Here is a 22,857-nt window from a genome sequence, read left to right as displayed (position 1 = left end):
CTTTCTCTACTGCTCCTGAACAACTTTACATTATGAAATGAAAGAATATAATGTTATATCCTTTTAAAATTTTCTGTGATTATTTTCAGGGTTCTCCAATCTTTCTCATTCGATTACCTTTTAATTCCTGTAATATTCTCTTTAAAATATTTTATGAAATGCCATCGAACAATGTGCATTCAAAATTCTGAGGACCTAATGCAAACTTCTGATTTAACAATTTTAAAAATCTGCTCTCACAATTTATTGCTCTCACAATCAGGTATTTTACTATGTTAATTAAATAACCCTCACAATTACCTGTGAGATAGCTATCACAGTGCTTATTTTGCAGGTGAAATACCTTAGGCTCAGAGAGGTAAAATCACTTGCTCAAAGTCACACAGCAAAGCAAGATCAGAGGTCAGTCTGGAGTAATTTCAAAAGCACAACATACTACCACCCTCTGCACCTGTGGTTATGTTTCTGTAACTGCAGATAACAGTACAACATAAAATGGTTACTGTTTATTATTATTACTAGGAATACCAAAAATGAGTAAAGAGGGACTGAGCCTGGAAGATACTCTCACCAGGTTACTTTCCAAACTGTGACTAAATGTGTTATTAAAGAACATGCACATGTGCATAAACTCTTATCTGTTTATATTTTGCTGTTCATAATAAATTACTTTGAAACCCATTAATAGGGTAAGTGAGGTGATCATCACCCTGAATTACATTTCCTAATTCTGTTCTTTCCCTGGCAATTGTAAAATCCACAGGCTTAGCAATGGGTGGGAAAAAAAGAATGTTCCCTGCAGCTGCAGCTGACTTTCTGGCAGACTCGGAAAGCAACTGTGTTGGCAGCTTAACCGGGCATCTGGGGCTGTCGGTGAATTAGTCTGAGTACTGACCTTCTAGATGGCCTATAAACACTCTGCGTTTGCCTTGCTCCATAATGAAGGGAATTTAACTCTTTGTACGATTATGATTAGAGGTTATTATGAAATCCTCTCTAAATTAATCAATGTAACCTTTAATGACATACTTACAAAGGAAATAAGCGTTTGGCTTTCTAAAGAACAGATTCTGTTTGATAAGAGTGAAATTTTGGATTTATTAGAACTTGTGCAAACTGGTTTCATGAAGAGCTATCTCATGATTTGAGGCCCTTCAGTTCTCTTTATCTCTAAGAGGGCACACTTTTAAATCATTCAATAAATGAAAAAAAAAAAAAACAAAAAACCATCTACCCTTTCAGACACCAAGAAAGCATTTCACCACTTTCTAGTCTGGAAATTATTTCTTAACTAAAGTCTAAAGTACTCTTGGAGTAGTTTAAGGACATTATTTTGACCCTTATGAATATAAAAAAACAGTTGTTTATGGCACTTAGTGCAAAATAATCTTCGTTTATTGAAGTCTACTCCTGGAATCATCAAGCTTTTTTATTTTATCCTTTTTAGGCTAATAATTTCTAATAGTTTAAGATTTTTCCTGCAAGTGTTTTACGAAATGAATATTTCTTCAATGATCCCTCTTCTAGTTATTCATGCCTTTCTTATCAGAGAATAGGGTGAAAAGTCAGAAATGCAATAAATTATTATGTACACATTAAAACAAATGACATCATAATAAGGTTATTGGTTTATATACTGATATATCTATAGTATGCCAATATAACAATACATATATGAATATATATACATAATGGACATGCATTTTTAAAACACATTAATTGTATATCAGTAGAATTTTATAAACACAGCTAATAACTGATTTCATCATTTTAAAACACTTATATTTAATTAAAACTTTTCATTTAATGATGAAGACATAATCATATCCTAACCTTTGCAAACTATACCTATTTATTTTATTTTAATTGTGGACTTCGGGTCAACCTTCAAGTTGAAAGAGAGCCTGGAGATGATCCAAGTCTAATACCCCCGAGTAACTGACCCCTAGAGAGATGAGCTGTTTCCCCATGTGACAGAGCCAATGGCACAGTCATCATCAAAACTTTAATTCTTGATGCCCTATCCCTTGTACTTTCCACTTACACTATGCTGCCTCTGAAATATGATTTAAATAGAGTTGAAATGAGATCATGTTTAAATCTAAAGTACAGCAGAGCTTATTTTAAACTTCCATCCAATTTTACTATAACATGTTTCTTATGTAGAATTTCCCTTATGGCCTATTATGATCTTTGGTTTTATTTTTTTCACATAATGCAGTTATAATGCCATGATTTTAGAAAAATTTCTGATATAAAGAATGCACACACACACACACACACACACACCCTGAACTATATACTAGCAATGATAAAGAGCTAATATGGAGAATATATTAATACTTTGAAAACTGTTCTTATGGCATTTCAACAAAGAAATTCCCCTGCTCTATGTTCATTTATTGTTTTAAATGAGCAACAGCAGCATTGTGCTTTATTTCAAGTCTATTGCAATAAACACAATTACAAATGTTCTCAAATAACAAATGGTCTATAATCAAATGTGGGACATGATGTGTCTAAAAAAAAGGACTTAAAGAACTTTACTACATAATAAGTAATCTTAAGTAGGTATGTTTTAAATATAAGTGTTAATTTGGTTTCTGTTCACTATAGGAAGTCACTCAAAAAGTAAAGTCTTTTATTTAAAAAAATAAATCAAGAGCATCATATTCATTCATGTTAGAACTTTTACTGAATAGCTGTGTGCCAGATAATATTCCAAAAGTAGAAGATAAAAACCGTAAACAATATCCTTGCACTCACAGAGCTTAGGGTCTACAGAGAAAAGGCAGAAAATATGAACAAGTTAGTAAAACAACAAGATAATTTCTGACAATGATGCTAATGTCTTAGATAATATCAGGGGACTACTTTAGGTTACTAGTACATTTAGATTAATTTCTTGATGTTTACATTAGCCAATATAACTATTTTATTTCTAAATGTCACATTTCTCTAATTTACAATATATTTTTAAGTGAAATGAGAAGACAAACTTTTTGTAATGCCTTAATTCTCTTTTAAAAGTTTTTATTTATTTTTAGACTTTTGGATAAAGAAGATGGCTCCCTAAAATGTCAAGTTCTCAATAATTTTTAAAAATTTAGTTTCAAACAAGCAATGTTCCCTTTGAAGCACCTGCTGATTGACACATTAGGAATTAAATGCAGAGGCTGTCTTTGTAAGTTTTGTTTTGTTTTATTTTGTTTTGAAGTCACTCTCTCATGAAATAAACCAATGATTAAACCATTGGTCTGTTTTTAGGAGCTGTTCTGCTGTGCTGTTTTTCCCAGTTTTACAACTGAACATATGTAGCCAATAATAAGATGCTGTAAGCAGCTAGGGTAGGGGTTGCCAGAGAAAGAGAACCAGGCATGGCTTTCTGGACATAGGAGAAGCCATTTTTCCCCTAAACCATTTTGTGATCTAAGCCTGGACACTAATGCTTGTCCTTGAACAGGTCTCAGTAATTAATGATCTTAAGGGTACAAAAGAATGCAGGAACAAACTACTGTTATCAGGAAGAGAAGTAACAACAGCAAAGATAATGTATCAGTTGTAAAGACTCCCAGTTTCGTTTGGTAAGATTAGCCTGAAACACTCAACCATCAGATCAACTAGAACCTAAGGAATGATGATGTTGACATTTTCTGACACTCCTGACTTCAGTAAAATAAACTTGGACTCTACAGACCTTTGCCCCAATTCTATGCTTAATTCTCCTCTGCTCAAGCCCCTTCATGAATATGTATATACCCTTAGCCTAAAACTTCCCCAGTTTTGTTGTTGGGGAAACACTGCTTTGGGAAAGATCCCCAGTGTTTACCTTACTGCTGCAAGTAATAAAATCCTTTCTTCTCCTGATCTTTAGCTTGGTTGTGTCTTTTGGCTAGACACCCACCAAGAGGTGAACCCAGTTTTTCGGGTAACAATACTTTTTGAAAAGTTGACAATTTGTAAACTGCAAAGCCATAATATGAAGACCTTCTCCTGAGATTGACCTTCAATATACAATTACTTCCTAATTATTGTATTCCATCTCTTCCACTCACATTAATGCCAACATAGGAAGATAGGGTTCATCAAATTTTAAGACAAATTAGATCTTGACACAATCAAAGCCAACTAGGGGAGATATATTTAGAAAGCCCTCTGTTTGTTAAGTTGTATATGAAAGTATATTAAGTTTATGATATAACATTTTCCCCAAGGGTTATCCATTGTGTTATTCTTGGTCATATGTGACTAATATTAATTACACTTATCTATAACAGCGTTAGAATTCTTCATTACTTGTGCTGTCTCACTACAATTAGGTTCTAGACATGCTGCACCAAAGATCATCCAAAATTCTTATTTAGTTATATGCTAACCTCCTTCACCATGTACAATGTCTCTAGCTATTGGGTCCACCAAAATTTGATTTGTTAACGTACACTGTAATTTTATATCAAGACTCATTTGGAGATTCTATTTTCTATCAGCCTAATAAGGAAAAATATACTTAAAGGTACAAAGATTTACATCCATCCTCTCCATGATACTGTTGCTTTTATTCTCTTAATTATCACCAGTCCCTTTACTGACTTTTTCACCTATTCTGCTATCTGACTCTGATTTCAAAGGAAATCCAGAAATCTCTTACTTATTGTTGTTTTCTTTCTTTAGTCTACTTTTTAAAGTGAAAAACACCTTTAGATCGATGAGATATAAATCTTTCATCATTGATAAAATATGGCAAGATGAAAAGGATCCTCATCAGAAGTTTCCAAAGGAGCATTTGGAAAAATGAAGCTCTTCCGAGAAAATGACATTCCATGTAATCTACTTGCTGCCACTGATTACTAACAGTCAATGCCTTATGCTATATTGCTTGATATTAATCTTCATCAAAAATAATTGTGAAGAAAGCCTCTTTTTATTCTAACACTAGGTCTCAAATAAATAGCCAGAATAAATTATGAAAAAATCATGCATTATTTTTGGTGTTAATTCTGGAGCCTGAGTCCAAGAAGAAAGCATATTGCCAGAGATGCGTTTTAGTCTCTTCCCTTCCAATTTACTTCTAAAACAATAAGCAGTTACCTGAGTTACAATATAGGTTTTTGTATTTTTGACACTTAAGAAATGAAATAACCTGTACACTTTCTATATTCTGGGAGGAAAAATAATCTTAAAATATATTCACTTATAATTTAGATGTTTTTTTCACCAAATATCATGCTTTATTTAAAGTATGATGTATTTTAAAAAAAACAGACTATCTATTATATAAAGGATTGGTCCTGATGACAGTGCCATTTAACTTTCCATAATATAAATCTGGCATTTACTATGTTAAAGTTGAGTATTTGTTTATTAGTACTGCTGTCAAAATGTCAACTTTCAAAAAGTAGAAATCATAAACACACTGCATATTTTTGAGCAAATCTATGAATACCTTTCATAATTTCTTTGTCTAATCCAAGCTTTACTTTCATAATGATAGTATCTAAAAGTTAGAAAGTATTTTTGCAATACAAAAAATTAACACCCAAAACACTGACTTTTGATCTAATCCCAAAGTGTTTATATTATTAGATTTCTTCACACTTTAAGGTTATGGCAATATAAAATGGGAGTTACCTAATCCTTCTTAGAAAATTTTTCATTTGATAGAAAATGAAGGCATTCTTGTTAATGAATAATCTCAATTCCCTTATGCAGTTTCCCCAATCTGAACTCTTATTTGACAAATGTTTAACCACTGGCATTCATCCTAATACTTGTGACTTCCATTTTATTTGAGACAAGACATGAGCACAGAAGTATAGCAGCACTTTCACTTAGGCTTATTAGCCTAGAAGATGTTCATCTCAGAGATTATCTCTCTGCATTGTAAAATGACATGCCACGGAACCATCCTGAAATTCCATATTGATTCTGTCTTCTAAAGATAAAAGATTTGGGAGATAACAGAAAACACAAAAAGTTTTCTGTATAACATTCACTTTTCTATTAAGGTAAAACTTAAATGTTTTATGACATAAATAGCTAGGAGGATTTATCCTATCAGAAAAAAGAAGGATATAGATTATTTTTGTCCCCATTCAAAATGATAGAACTACAATTCTACAAGAAAACACATGGGTAGAACTCTTGAAGTACTTCATCCTTATTTTATATCCAGATTTACATTAGAGAATAAATTGCATGATATACTCTTCTCCAAAGGTATTGAAAAATCATTAAGAAACAACTTACAAGATGATTTTTGATGGAAAAAACTGCAACCCTTTAAAATTTTCTCTTATCTGATTCTCTAAACCTAACGATATCTGAAAGAAGTCATAATTCTTACCAAGAAAATATACCCCAGAAATACCAGTGTACTAAATATACAGGGACAGTGGGGTAACTTTGTTTGTTGTTGTTTACTCTGAAATAGGTTTGCTATTTTATTTCGGACTATCAAGTACCACCAAGATCATTGGAACACACAATTAACGATATCTAGAAAAATGAAAAGATTACTGATGGCTTGACTGAGGTTACTTTTCTTATAAGGAAGTAAATTAAGCAAACAACTCCTTTTCAAGGGAAAGGTTTTCTTTTTTTCTTTGTTGAAAGGTTTAATTGAAATTTTTTTAGTATTTCAAATAATGTAAATAAGTTTTCCTTGAGCTTATGCATTTTGTGGCATTTTTATATTAAATCAACTCTGTACAAAAATTTTACCACTTTAAATTTTGATTAAATTAATAGTAAGTTGTTTGGCAAGTAAAAGAGCCAAAGCATTTAAAAACACATAATAACATAAATACCTGAAGATTTCAGAATTTTATACATTATCTTAAATGATGAAGAAATGAGACATTGTAAACTGTGACACTGCTTAGGAAGAAAATTTTTATCTGCTGTATGAAAATACTGCTGAAAACAAAGATGCAAGATCAACATAAATTTACTTGTTTAATAAAAATAATGCCACTATAAACCAAAACTGTATCTTACCGAATGCACCTATTATATGAAAGTGTTTTAATGAATTTAGAAAAGAACCAAAGAAGTCACTAAAACACAAAGATGACAGAACAGCACCACCTAGTTCCCTCTAGAAAAGTTTCCAATTACGTATGCATCTCTGACTTACTTTGGAAAACTGAATATACTTTCAAAATAAATCATTTAGTATAAAACTACACTCTTGCAAATTATCACCTACAACAGAGCATTTACTGGAATTGCTTTAATTTTAAAGTTTCCTTTAAAATATAAAGAAAGCGAAATTAAAGATTACCGTTAGGCTGAGGTTTTCCTAGCTGTGCAATGTACTGTTGAGTGAAATCCAGATAAATAAGTCTCTAAATAGAGTAACTATGCATGCTAGATGACCACCATTATGATTTCTAGAGGATATATCAATTTTTTTATCTTATCTATTATAAGGTATATATCATCTACTCCAGGGATCACACTGGCCAATGAGGTATACTATTCAAAAATACCATATAATGTCTTAGAAATATGACATCATTTGCATATTGAGGTCATGAAAGTTAAATATTAAAGGAAGTAATATAAAGACGTCAAGAATATTTGCAGCCCGTTCATATGATATTGTATTTTTTCTCTAACATTTAAAATAATTGTATAAAAAATTCACTTTATTTAAAAAGAATTAATTGTATCCTCATCAATTTGCCAGTTTTGTTTACCAGTTGATTAATATTTCATATCATACTAATTAATATTTCAATCATATTCATAGAGATTCAGTAGGAGGAAATATTTCAGGAGCGACATTTAATCCGCACTATCAAAAGGCCATATTACAGAAGTACAGGTTTTAATCAGGCACGATGTACTGTAATATAAGCAAGGGACGGCATTTTAATATATATGACACAGTACAAGGAACACTGTTTCTAGATAGGACACTTTAAAAATGTTTTCCCTGAGGCATCAGCAGCTCTTTAAATGACTGTTGCTGGTAACATCAGAATTGCTCAAGCAGAACTTCAGCTCTAAAAAACTAAATATTGTTGCTTGTTACATAGATCCTTCTCACAGACCTCTTCTCCCCTACATTCCCTCTGCTGACCTGGTCATCTACAGTTCTGGCCCACTGAGCCTTTATGAAATTAAATGAATCATCCTCTTGAACAAATCAGTTAGAATAGAACAGGCTTGAATATTTCTGTTCACTTGTCAGCTTCTTTCAACTTGTATTAATAAAATAAAGAAAGAAACTGGCATCATACTGAGAATGTTTTCATGATAAACAACTGGAGGAAATGAGAGCCCTTTAGTCCAACCTTAAATAAAAATGTTAAAAGCCCAGTGAGGTTTATAATATTGTTGCTAAATCAGTGATTTCATATCCTCATTGATATATCCGCATTTTGTTGCTATGGAAAAGATATTAACATAAAAATAAAATATTTTTATTTCAGAGAAAAAAGAATTAAGGCATTGTAATATTTTGATTTGTTTATTCTCTATCTCAGTTACTAGAATGCGAGCTCCATAAGAGCAGAAACTATTTCCATCTTGTCTACTTGTATAACCAACATTTACAATGCTGCCTTCAAGTACATATTTCTTGAAAAAATGAATCAATAAATGAATAAGTTATGTTTAAGAAAATCAATGGCTATGAAAAATAAAATGATTGTAGAGATCTTTACATACACACATATTAAATGCATAGAAATACAAAGATGAAGTCAAAATTAAAACAATTCAATCCACTCCCTAATAAAAATGACTAACAGAGCAACAGTTTACTAATTTTCAAAATTGATCTATGGATGTAATTTCATTAGAAAAAACTGTACAACCCAAACTCAGGCTGATGGCTACAAAATTAATTTATAAAAGTCATTGACAGAGGGGAAAAAGTTCTGAAATTTATACAGACACATATCAGAATAACAATCACTTAACATGTGTAAAAATGTTAAATACTGAATAATGCATGAGTAGATATAAAAAATTAAATTTTAGTAAAAGGTATTTAAGGGCACACAGTTAATGTTATAGTGACTGTGTTATAAAAGATTTTTAGGTGGAAAGTTAAAAGAAAAACAGCATTTCTGCAGTTTGCTATCATCCATAAGATCCTTCTACAACATATTGCCAAAGAATGGATGTGGTTCCAATCTCTCAATTCACAGATGAAAAAACTAAGCTGCAAGAGAAGTAACTCACTCATATCTAAAACAGTGGCATAGCTTTGATGAGAACTTGGGTCCCTTGATTCCTACCATTACATCTTGATGCTGCAGGGCACTTCCAAAAATCAAAGTCTAAATTAGTTCAGTGGTATCTCCTCCCTCTATAGAATAGAGAACTCTCACTACAAAATAAAAGACATTCAGCAGGTCAACCTCACTACCACTCCCACACTAACTGTATTTTGATATGGCAGCTCCTTGTATTCCACTCAAGGATCATGAGTATCTATTATTGCCTCTTCCTCTATCACCAAGTCACTCCCATTCTCCATCTGCGTACACCAAGATGATGTGAAGATCTCAGAAGGAAATATTTCTAATGCCTGAACATGTTTACTGCTACCTTATAGTAAGATCATTATTAAATGATAAAAAGATTATCAGTCTTCCCAACCTGTCCATACCCATCTGTCAAACATAGTTGTTGTATTATAAAATGTACTTTTATGCTGTCACATCCTTCAAAGATAATCTGTTCTGCTTTGTTGGTAGTCTGTATCTGTATAGTCAATAAAATTGGGTAAAGCAAAGCAAAAAGTTAAAGTAAACCTGACTTTAATGACCTCTATCAGACCTCTAAAAAACTATGAACTTATCTCTACCAATATCTTTAACTTAGCTATCCCACAGAAGTGAAAGGATATGGAGAATTGAAGTTCACAACACCATCAGTCTTACCTCACCCACAGCATTTCTATGTTATATATACATATATATATATATATATACACACATATATATGTATGAAGCAAGCCAGTGGACATGAAACTATCCTCTATAAATGTTTCTTGACCTTTAAAAATATATTCGTAAATATTATCAAACACACTTATTTTTCGTGCTAGTTACCATCAAATCTTTTTATAAAGACAATGCACTTAGTACAATATACTTTTGGTGAATATTATGGATGTTGTTCTTAATTTGGCCACTCTCAACAAGAATGTTGGTCTGAAATGCTTTAGCATTTAAAGTAATAGATAAAGGTACTTCCTTCTCATATCAAACTGAAAATTCAATTTCTGAGTGGGCCATTATGACAAAAATGTTGAGAAATATAAAGGTGTGATTCTTCCACACATTTCCAGTGTTTCACATACTATATGATTACACATAAAAAATTTTAAATATGTCACTTCTAACCATAGATTTATAGGATATCTCAATATAATGAATAAAATTCAGTAACATATTAAAATAACTTTTCATCAAAACAGTGATATAGTCAACAAAATTGATTCCCAAACTATCTTCCCTTTTGTTGACTAGGCTCTGGAAAGTGGATCAGCTGGGGCTAAACAAAAGCCATGTTAAAGATGAGATTATTCTTACCTGGCTGTTGCATCATACTGACACTCACATCTTCACATAAAGCAAGATTTTCGGTACTAACAGAAGCTATGGGGGAATATAATTCTAATATTAACTTCATAAAGTGGCAATAACCCTCAGTAAATTGAGATAGTTTAATCTACTTTGAATATCTGTTAACTGAATGCGTATTTCTAAAAGGCAGATGATACAGTGATTTGGCTTCAAGTAAATCTTAACTTAGCCTACTTAATAATATCCTTTCAAATGCCAAGAGTCATGAAACAGTCAAAAATCTGAAAGACAATGGGGAAATTATTTTTTTTAATTTGAAGAAAAACTATATAACTTTTAAGAAAAACTACATTTCTCTGGGACATTTTAGAAAAAGAATTCTTAAAACACTTTATGTGGAAATAGAGTCACTACAAATTGTAGAAAGTCTTTTCACTGTTGGAGTTCAGCTCCCAGTGGCTATATTTAAATTCTCTTCAAAAAGCAGTTAATATTCCCATTCTACCTCCCACTGTCTTTCCAAATGCAAAAAGAAAACTAAATCAAATTCAACCATAGCAAACATGTGTCCTCAATTGTAGAAGTATGACTTAGCATTAAATATATATATATATATATTTTTTTTTAGAATTTTCTGTAAAAGCCCTTTTAAATAAAACAAATGGAAACTCCCCGAGTTAAACTGAGAAGAATATACCCTGAATCTGTACTTCAAGGACTACTCAGAGCACCTCGTCTCTACAGCTTGGCAATAACAAAAGCAGGTCAGTCCTCACTGATAATCTGGCAGATCAAGGTCAGTTTGTAATTCCTCTTTGTTTATACATTTATCCAGAAATACCAGCTACTCTAAATAGAACAGTAAGATGATTTGGCTTCATGTTTATCCAAAGTCATCATCAGGAATATTTTGGGGGCCAGGGATACATGAAGAAAGACAAAGGGTTACAATGCCCAGAGAAATCAGGGAGATTCAAAGCTATGAGACAAATGTTTTCAGGGCAAATTTGAACTGACTACCTTAACTGAAAGGAGTGATTCTACATTTTTCGTGAAGTATGTCATTATTTAGAATTATATTTCTTAGTATTCATTTTTGTCTTCTCCCTGTACTTTACATACAAATGAAAATTGATTGCAAACATTTATTCTATTCAGAATACTGTATTGGCATTTTGGCAATTATAAATACTTAAATATTATTTGGATCCAATTAAAGAGATGCGTCATGATTAAATGGATTGGAAGAGAACTAATCAATCAGTGGAATGAAAACATTAAAAAATAGACATTCGATTAGGCAGTTGAAATAAAATGAAGACTAAGACCCTGCACTCTAGGGGCTTATAGTCCACTAGAGGAGACAGACAGATAAATACCTAACATTCAAAATGCTATAATAAAAATATATGTAGGGGTTATATAGATCATAACATAGGCAAAATAAAATGCTTAGTTCTCTCATAAACTAAGAAAACATAAATGCTTAAAATAATCAATAAAGGGCAGATGGCACTCTTTTGTCTACTAAAAAAACCACATCAGATTCTGGTCAAAACTTCTCATAAAAAACTCTCACAGGTTCCTGGACATTAGCATTTTTTAGCTACCATTAATAATAATAAGGCTTGGAAAATCATTCAGTTGTGTAAAATAATGAAACAAAAATTCGTTAAAAGTGTCAGTATATCAACTTATAAAATGCTTTTTACTGCAATAGTCATAAAAAAAGAAAGATCAGTTGTATTTACAAATTAAACTCAAATTTTTTGATGATATATAACCCAGGAATACAAGTAAGTCAAGGGGTACAATTAATATAAGTATACTCTCAAACTCATGTAATGTAGGAACATATCCTTTTTATAAATGGTGACATGTACTAAAATGAGCAAATTATTTGCAGCTATTCCTCCACAAATATAGTCTCTCTCTAAAGAAAAAAAAAGTGTTTCTTTCTCCCTCTCGTTCAATATTCCTATATATTTGCACAGTTGTCCACATTGCATCCAAATCAAAAACTCAAAATATGTCTTAAATTTGGCAATGTACTGACATTTAGCAGCCCATGAAGACTGCAGGCAATTAATACTCTCTAAAAATCTATAGCCTCAAATAATAACCAGCATAACTTCAAGATCCCACCATAGCAAAATGTGTTAATGGACTAGTTAAGGAATAGAGTATTGATTCAGGAACAATTTCTGATTCTTCTTTTTGTTTGGGAGAGTGAAAGGAACAATCCCTATTCAGGACAGGGGATACACATTTTCACTCATTATTTTATTTCATTCCCAGAGCAAAGAACTATTTAGAAATAACAGATACTGTATTCTGCATCACAATGGTGAATTTCATTCTGCCTTGGCAGGGTAACTAGTAAGTGTAGAATGTGAGTAACTGCTTGCTATACTGGAGTCATAGATATATAATTGCCTTCAGAAACATCCTTCTCTGAATACCACCTACACATTAATACATGACAGTGAACTTACAGCCAGACCCCTTGTTCTATCCACATGATCCCTGAAAAGGCTTTGAAATGAGGACACGTGCATAAATAAGGCACACTGAATATCACAGTACATGTAACAAACTAGAGTATTATGAATCCTTAGGGGAACCTCATAGAACTAATACATTTTCTAAAGAAAGCTGCACATGAGTAAAGAGAGCCTAAAATGCTAATTAGGTCCTCTCAGTGAAAGCTATAGAAAAGTTGATTCCTGAATCCTGAAGTTGGGCACAGAATGGAACATTTGTATACAGAAAGACTGAAGGGGGAAAAAAAAAAGAATTGGGCATAAAAGCCCTTCAATAGATGATTTACACAATTCTTGAGAAAATAAATGAAGCAAAATAAAAGGATAACAGTGGGAGAATTCCAAACCTCCTGAAAGGGTTAAGTAGGAGAAGTGATTTCCTATTAGAAAAGAGTTATGTAACAACAGAGGGAAATACACAGCCTAGCATATGCTAATTTAGTCAGCTTTGCCAGGCGTTTCTGTGTGTTTGGCTGGCTGACTCACATTCCTTCCCTCCTCTTTTTGCCATTTTTATTATGAGACTAAGAAGGTTGAACTCTCACGAAATGCAATGATAACAATAACAAAAACAACTAAATGCACACTGTACGTGTTTTATCCTTGCTAAAACACTGGGGTACAAGTCTTGGAAGTTCAAAGAAAAAACACCCAATCTGGACATATTCAGTACATAGGTTTAGCAAAACTCCCTTTAACTAAACTTTATCCCCCGTTAATTTCTTTTAATGGGTCCTTCAGGTGGGTAGAACGGTGTGGAGTTGGTGGATATTATATTGCTAGAGAATATAAAGGAAGCTGAGTTACTATTCAGATATCAGACCATAAAACAGATTGCAATAAAGGAATGACAAATCAGAAGCTTATTGTGCATTTTATTTGCTGTTCAATACAAATATTCTAATCATCTCTCATTTCAGCCTACGTCTACTACTTAAAATTGAAAGCAGAGGACATATAAAGTATGAGAGGGAATGGAAGGTATAGATGTCGGGGACATTTTCTCCAGCAGGGATATAGGACAAGCTAATGTAAAATATGAATTTATTATGAAAGTAGAAACATATTTTATGCACCATAAATTTTAGGCTTTGATGTTTAAGTTAGCATTATGGGAGGCACTTGTATCTCTAAATGCAAACAATTTTAGCAAAGAAGCTAAAAAGATTTCTTTACAAGAACAAATTAATTGGTTTTATAAATTATACTGAATCCATATAACAGCTATACACTTAGCAGTTGGCAGCACATCCTTGTCAGGAAAGGTGCTTTCTCACTCTGCTCCCAAAGATGACTTTAGATAAACAATGCACTGTCACTGTAAATAAGCCATCATCAAATCTATAAAATTATTAGGGGTGGTCAATTTAACCTATAAATGGACTTTTGTACGCTTATGTGAAATTATTTACACTATTTGATCACACTTAGCTTTAAGATTTTCTGTTCTTCAAAGCAAATGAATGCTTATTTTTGTGTTCTAAACATCCCTAATGACGTCAGTATCTAGCCCCCAGAATAACTGCTTAACTGTGACTAAACAGGGGCTTCCCCTTCAGCATTCAGATGGCTGAAAAATAATTTAAATATTCAAGTGAAAACTATTTGCTGACTCAGAAAGAGTTATCCCCAGTGTTGAATAATGACTGTCTTAATATTTACTTCAAAGACCTCTAAAATAGAATGTGAATAATTAATGGCTGGCTCTCTCCATGGCAGGTCTCCTTACAACCTCAGCCCTGTCTCTATTCAGGTAGCAGTAGGTTCTCATCACTCAGTTTTATAAGCACCAAAGAAGATCCAGAATAAATGCTGAGCTCTATTGCAAATTCAGAAACTGTAAACCTTGCGTGTATGTGTTTTTAAGTGGAAAAGTTAATCATTGCCACAGCCTAAGAAAATGTATTCAAATAATACTTTTTTTAACCTTCATAAAAAGGGTAAAAGAAAATAATAAGTGCAAACAAAATAAACTTTTCCTTTTTCCTCATACTTCATCGCTGAGAGCCCCAAGCTCTAATTATGTACAAAATTATAAACACGTCCTTCAAACATCTTTACAGTTAAAAATAACTGTAAATTTTAGGCTTGTATGTGCATATATATAGATAAATGATTGAGGAATATTTCCTTTCTCAGTAATTACATCTTTGATTTGGGCATTAATATTTAACTCATACCTAATTAAGCAGAATATTTACTTTCCTAATTTTTATATATATTACATATTACTAAGATAAAAATAATTTCATATCTGTTTAAAGAAACCTACTGAACACATAAACAGGACCAATTGGCCTCATTTCTAGAATAAAAATCAATATGCATAATATGTTCAATTACTTTGTTCTGTAGCAAATGGAATCAAAATAAAAAATGCTACATTAGTTACTGTTATCTGATAGGCTTCCATGATAGGTTGCCCATAAGGTCCACAACTCTTACATTTATTAAGGAACGTATTTGATGATTTTGCCTGTGTGATAAATAAAATTGTTCAGACAGAAAGGAAATATTCTCTACTAGTTTGACGTTAACACAAATTCCAATTTATGGCACTAAATAAACTGTGTGAACAAACATTGAACAATTAATTCCTATTCCTTTTAAAACTACTGTATTCTCGCAAAACAGGAAGTGCTGTAATAAGGAAAAAATCAAGGGACTGAGTCCTTACTCACTAAAGGAAGAGAAGGATAACAGAGTATTTGCCAGCTCAACATTGATTAGGTCCAACACATGTAAATAACTGCATAAGAATCCTATTTTAACTTTGCTATTTATTTTCATTAAACTGACCCGTGGTCCTGATAGTTTGCAAGATAGTTGCAAGTTTGTACCATTCATTTGATGAAAATGTTGATAATTATATTAGGATTTTTTTACTACATTAATCTCTAAGCAAAATATGTGTTCTCTTTTGCTTTGCCATGACCTCACATGATTAGAAATACTCTCTGAATTGTTTCTAGTTATGAAAAGCTGAAGGATGCTTCATGTCCACTACAAGCTATGAAATATGAAAAGACTTCCCATTTCACTCATGCCACATGACTGCTTTCCTGCGTGTTCGCCTGCGGCTGCAGAGCACATTAGGCCTGAGATGCCATTTGCAACATCACACAGCAGGGGGCTTCAGCTGCCACAGCTCTAGGTTAATCTTCACCCACCTCTTTACGCAAGGAATTTGCAGAAGATGTCTTTTTTTGATACTACAGAACTGCACTCCAAAAATGCTTGACATTTTCAAATAAAATGTTGGCAATGAACTTGTCTTTTTAAATATTTTAGGTTAAATCAGTAAATTTAAGTCATGCCCTTCATTTTTTTTTTCATGAATTGAGTTTGTAATCTTATGCAAAATATTTGTGATTTTTAATTCTGGAAAAGAAAAAAAATGGGTAGGGAAACCTCATGTCAAAGAACAGCTGATCAAACTGTATTCATCTAAAGATGTATATCAACAGCTATTGCTATGATAATTTTTGATAGGAAAACAGTTTTCTAAACCAATACGACCTACAAAATGTTAAAGTTAACTCATATGTATTATTTAGCAAAGTAAGAGTGCTGATATATTATGAGGAGAAGGGACCATTTAACTCCATCATGACTAATTAGGACATACCTATTATTCAACTCAAAACTATTAGGCATTTACTAAACTGAGAATAAGAAGATTGCACAGATAAGTAAAGCTCAGGGCTTGCCCTCAGGAAGCTTAAGTTTAATAAAAACCAGGCAATAGAGCTGTTTTAAGAGGGTAAACAAACCTGTATCTGACAATTCCACAAGGGACTTCTGACTTCAGGTTGTGATTTCCACTTCCTTGATTTGTTATTTCCCTTCTCACTGCCTCCTCAACCTACTCAGCTAGCTGCCACACAATGGGGGATTTTGCCAAGGAAGTTTAATGAAGTCTATTAAAACAAGGAGTCTGTATCAATAAATCTCATAGAATGCATGTCAGCATGATCAAATAAAACAATAATATGAAACACCTATGTTATATTATTAATGTACCCCAAATACTTCATAATAGATAAATTTTACTTGTCTTAACCATTTTTTACCCCATAGACCCTCTATTTTAAAAAGAAAATTGATTATCACTTGTTGTTGATTTCAGGCCACTTTAAAATGCATGTTTAGGATGTCTTCCAACATTTTTGCACATCCATTTGCTGTTTAAGTGATTTAAGTAAGTTTTTCTTTAAGAAAAATGACTATCTCACTATTTAAATGGGGGGCAAATATTTTTCACATATTTGATCTTCTGGTGGAAAAGGGAGGAAGAGGCCATCTCAGTTGATGCTTATCTTTGTCATATTATGTTCCCAGAATTCTACTAGCTGTAGAAATAGGGGAAAAGACAATGAAGTAAGCTTCCATATCTTGATACTAAATTAGTCTAGGAACTCCTCATATTTGCAGGGAGATTATCGTAATTACTGTCTGGTGTTTGCTGTTTAAGTCATAGTCATTGACTCTTGTGTACAAAGTCTACTTTTCAAAGTTTCAGCTGTTAATCAAAATAAGGAAGGAGTGAGCTGTATCTTAGAAACTGTATTCAGCATAAGAAATGAGCTCAACATGGCTAAGGTTACTACATGTAGAGGGAAAAGAGTGGGAGAGACTTATTTTTAGGAAGTATTAAGTTGTCAATATTTTATTAAGTATATATAAATGTATTTTGCATTACAATGTGTTTTCTAAAAATGTAAGGGGAGGTGCATGACACACACTGAGGCAAGTAATATGTATGTTCAACAGACCTTTAACTTGAAGATCTTTCTAAGTATAACAAATTATTTACTAGAACGTCCGTCCCATAGCCACACACACACACAAAACCCCTAAAGCCCCAATATTAGTGTTGGGTATGTTTTTGTGTAAGGCTAACTCTAAAAAGGAAATAAAGTTCTCAACAAAATTAGAATCTATGCGTCTCTATTTTGTGGTTACATTTGCCCTTCCTTCCTTTTTGCCCTTTCTAGAATTGTTTGCTGTGCTAAACAAGACAGTCTCCATCTTTGCAGTGTCTCCTCAGGCATGGAAAAGGATACAGCTTCAGGGAGGGTCAGCAATTGAACTGGATCTACTCTGTAGCCAAGAAGAGGTCTTAGTTGCAGGTGGTAAGCTTTTATACTCCTCATTCTACAGAAATTCATTTCTTTAATGTGTCCCCTGCCCTTGCCCCAGGTTCTCCCTCTATGATGGAGGAAAATAAAAAAGGGTGCTGTATAGCTTAATACTGAATCAAATTTTATTACCTAAGTAGTCTACATTCCAAGTTATACTTTGGTCAGAAATGTTTATTTTCTATCTAACTATGCATTTCCTAAAGACCCAGTGAGGATGAAGTAGTAGATGTTGTAGAATAGAACTATTTAAGCCTTTTTTTAAAAACTCATTTTATCATTATCTTGAATCTCACCACTGGCTTATCACTCTACATATTAACAAGCCAAAAGATTGAGGTTGCTTCCCAGGAAAAGTAAAAAATTGTTGACAAGGTAAAACACAGTGAAACCACAGGGAAGATGTGTTCAAATGAGCCTTCTTGTCTAAAATAATGCGTACCACAAGAAATGGGATAATAATACAAAGGATAAATAAATTGATTAGTATGTCTTAAGTGAATATACCACTATAGTGTTGATAACGCTAATAATAAGAAGCTGCAGACTGCGTATAGTATTTGCCTAGTCATAACTACTAACAGGCAGAGCAGACTACCTCTGGCCAAAATCAGTTGCTCGCTAGTTCCCCCGCCACCCATCCTTCCCTATGCATAGAAAGGAAAGACCTGCTAAGTATTTAATCTGTGTCCATGAAATAAAGCTTTCATTTTACAATCTAACCAAGCCCTAATAAAACAGTAGAGTAGTGGGAGAAACATAAACCTGGACCCTGAAGCAATGTTTTCAGCCAAGACCAAGACAGGAAGGCATGAGCAATTTGTTTGAGCAGGAACTGACAGTATCAACAAAGTGTGATGTGTCTGTGGAGCAGTGTTTGATAAATGTGAGGCAGCCATAAACATGAGAAGACAGTCCAATGGGGCTTTGTGCCTCCTCCCGCTTCTAGTTTTTTTTTTTTTTCTTTAAATCTTCTTCTCTCTTTTGGTGTATTAATATGCCCTGATCTAAGATGCTCAGAAGCACACATACATCCTTGAGCTGGTGCTCTTTCCCTGGTTGCTGTATAGGACACTTATTTATTTATTTATTTGGACCTGCTGCTGGTTGCAGTGGTACATTTTCTCTGGTATACTTTCCACCCCTCTTCCCCAGTCTGCTGTGAAAGGCAGCACTGTTTCAATACTTGGTTTACATACTTAATAAAAGAGGCCCATGCCCTTAATAAAAAAGAATGCAGCTGATGGAATCTCTCAGGGTAGAGAAAGAGTAAATCCTCCTTCAGGCTGAGAGAGAGAGAGAAAGAGGCACCAGCAGACAGTTATTTTGCAGTGCACTGAACAGACAATTCACAGGGAAATGTTGAAGGCAGAGAGGACGCGACCCCCAAGTGCAGTCTATTGCCCACATGCTCTATAATAAATAATCTTCTCGCACCAGCCCAGTAGTGTGTGCAGTGACGTGCCGGGGCCAGCATACACAGAATGGCAGGGAAAACACATCCAGTGGTGTCGAATTTTCATCGCAATCACCAAATTAACTGATTTCCCCACATCACACTCCCCTTACTCAGCGTGGCGTGTGCGGACACACACACAGACACATACACACACAGCAGAGCTGAGAAATGCAAGTTACTGAGAGGTGAAGTGGGGTCTCTAGGAGGATGTTTCAGGACGGATTAGAAACCTAAGTAATGTGTCAGTCACCAGATTACTTGTGTGAGGGTGGCGGTATAAGCGGTGGGAAATGGGACCAGGCGGCATAAGAAAGAAGAACAGGCTGTCTGCCTTCTCAGGGATTCTGGCACATGATATATCTAAAATTTACATCAAACATAAAATACGCAAAGTTACCACAAAATATTCTAACACATATCTCTGCAAGTTCAGTTACTTAATTCAGGAAAATTCTGTCCACTATCTCTTCTTTCACATTCATAAATATGCATTAAAAAATATATGGTCCCGGTCTACCGGAGGAGGCTAGGAGAGAGGATGCATTCCAAGAACTTGCTGAAAGATGGTTCATTGACCTCATTTAAATCCTCCAAAGGCCAATTGGGTTTTGCACGCCTGTGGTTCTATGTGTCTTACTTTCAGATTCCTTTTACCCAGGGACGAATAAATTTGATCAACTTATCTTTCCTACAAATACACAAATGATGACAGAGGGGATAGAGGTGGGCAAAGGTTTATCAAGAAATCAAGAGTCACGTAGCTTAAAAAATATCATATGGACCATAATTTCACATCCATCCTCCCTGTATCTCACACTCAAGCCACATCCCTACACCACTCTCTTCAAAGCAACAATCTTCCGCCTTACAGCCCCTGCCCACTCAGCCCTAGCATGCCGCCTCTGCCTCCACTACCACCCAAAGGGTGCTCTTCCTATGCACTCCTACTCCATTTATTTCATAATCACCATCGTCCTCCCATTCCACACAGCCCCCTCCTCTCTCCTTCAAAAGAGAGGGTCTGAGGAAAAGTGTACCCCAGTTCCCTAGCCAGTCTGCATCCAAAACCAGTGATTTGCATAATAACAGTGTTTTGTGCGGTTTCCCTCCGCTGCGGTCACAGGGGGTCCTACATTTCACGTGAAAGGATAATATTAATTACGGAAAAGAAGCGGCAGAGAGCGGATGGAGAGGTAGGGAATCTAAGCGAAAATCCCTTAGCAGTAAAGTAACTGCTAGGGTGCATATGTTTCTTGTCTTAAGAAAAAAAGAAAAAGAAAACCACACAGACTGAATAATAAAAAGTCAGTTTGTTGATAAAGTGGCTTTTGGTCTTTTAATTCTTCCCTTTCCCGGCCCTCTCTTTTTATTTCTTGGTTTATTTATGCATTCTTTCTTTTTCCGTTTACTCCTTTTTTTTTTCTTTTTCTTTTCGTTCTTCCTTCTCTCTCTCTCTTTTAACCTCAGACAGTCTCCTCTCTCTTCCTAGGTGAATGACATGTCTCACAACACATTCCCCCCCGCCCCCTTCACCGGGGATGTTATTGCAATGCACACAGTGCTGCCGCTGCTGCTGTTCTCGCCGTCTCGGTAGCTCGCTCCCAGGCTCTCACACACTTTTTAAAGGCACACGGATATGATGATGGTGGGAGGAAAGGGAAAGAGAAAGACGACCCGAAAAGGGGGAGGTTAAAGAGGTGACAAGAGATGGAGAGGGTCGGTCAGGATTGTGATGTGGGAGGTGGCTGGTGGGGGTTGGTGGGAGCGTGTAATGTTCAGAGAAGGCACAAGTTGCCAGCCAAAAGGCGTGGGAGTGTGTGTGTGGGGGGGTTGGTGCTGGCGATGATGGAGAGTGAGAGATGTAGGAAGCTCAGGTGAATGAAAAGGCGAAAGGTGCCCGTAAGGGGCTGACTGCCGAGAGAGCAGGGTTGAGACAGCGCTAAAGATTCGAGGGGCTGGAGCAAACTGCCACTGGCCCCTGCCGCACCGGGGTGTAGGGGGAGGGGGTGGAAATCGCCAGAGACTGGGGGACTGACTGTAAGGGGGAGAGTGGAAATATGGGGTGGAGTGAGGATGACGGGGAACGGGCATGAAGTTGATGCTCCCCGCGGCGGGGCGGGGATTACCTTGTAGCAGGAGCCCGCAGACACTGTAAAAGCGGAGAACGGCGCTGCGTTTCCAAATCATGGTCCCTTCTGTGGAGGGTTTGGAATGGAACGAGGGGGGCAAAGAGATGCTGGTGAGCGGAGCACCAGAGTGCGGGGCTCCGCCGGTGTCTTCCTCGCGGAGCCCTCTGGACCCAGGGTCCTCGCCGCTGCGGTGTTCGAACCCGCGGACGCTGATCAGCAGCAGCAGAAGCGGCAACGGCGAAGCACCCGCAGAATGGGGTTTCGGTGGGCAAAATAGTTTCTTCTCCTCCTCCTCCTGATGGTGGTGCAGCCGCGACAGTCCGTCTGCCAGGCACGGGTTCGGAGCTTGCCTTCCTCTCCGCGCGCGCAGCAAGTCCCAGCACCCGCCGGGGCTGTCCGAGCAGGTGGTGCAGGGATGCCGGGGTGTCGGAGAAGGGGCGGACGAGGGTTGCAAGGAGTGGGTAGGTCACGGAAGGGAGAGGCGGGGAAGAGGGGGAGCAAGCAAGCAGCAGCCGCCGCTCGCGCTAGGGGTGTCTCGGGGTCCTGGGAGTGGAGGTGGAAGCTGTGCTAGAGGTGGAAGCGGCGCTAGAGGCGGTAGCGGCGGCAGCGGCGGCGGCTCCCGGATGCTTCGGCTGCAGCAGCAGCAGTGGCAGCGGTGGCGGCGGCGGCGGCGGCGTCGGCGGCGGCGGCGGCGGCAGCAGCAGCGGCGGCAGCTCTACAGAGCACCAGACACAAGGGCAAGCTCAGCGCGATGGAGGCCCCGCCCCCACCCTGGCCAGGGACAGACACCGCCCCCCGGCCAATGGAAACACACCCGCCCACCAGGTCTGGCCAATGAGAGAAAGGGATGGGTGGAGACAGGCGCCGGGAAAAACAAACAGGCTTCTCAAGGACCCTTCGGGCAGGAAGAACTGAATCCCCCATTCACACACCCCCGGCTGTTCTCACCTCCTTAGAGAGTCTCGCCCTAACTTTCTGAGGAGACAGCACCTCCATTAATCAGTGCCTAGCCTTCGGGAAGGGTTTAGCCAATCGCCA

At 35.9% G+C, this 22,857-nt stretch overlaps 1 protein-coding gene across 3 annotated transcripts in view; it reads right to left on the bottom strand.

The window, feature by feature from the left end:
• Positions 1-22,512, bottom strand: part of CADM2 (cell adhesion molecule 2) — a 1,069,280-nt gene extending 1,046,768 nt beyond the window's left edge. For all 3 annotated transcript variants that reach the window (XM_060297930.1, XM_060297931.1, XM_030860960.2), the window contains exon 1: positions 21,817-22,512. In XM_060297930.1, the coding sequence (XP_060153913.1) occupies positions 21,817-21,877 (61 nt within the window). In that variant the 5' untranslated portion in view covers positions 21,878-22,512. The remainder of the gene's footprint in view (positions 1-21,816) is intronic.
• Between the last annotated feature and the right edge of the window lie 345 nt (positions 22,513-22,857).

This window comes from Globicephala melas, chromosome 4 (genome assembly GCF_963455315.2).
Source record: "Globicephala melas chromosome 4, mGloMel1.2, whole genome shotgun sequence".
NCBI lineage: Eukaryota > Metazoa > Chordata > Mammalia > Artiodactyla > Delphinidae > Globicephala > Globicephala melas.
The sequence above is the reverse complement of the archived record's forward strand: the minus strand, read 5'-3'. Positions and strand labels throughout refer to the sequence as shown.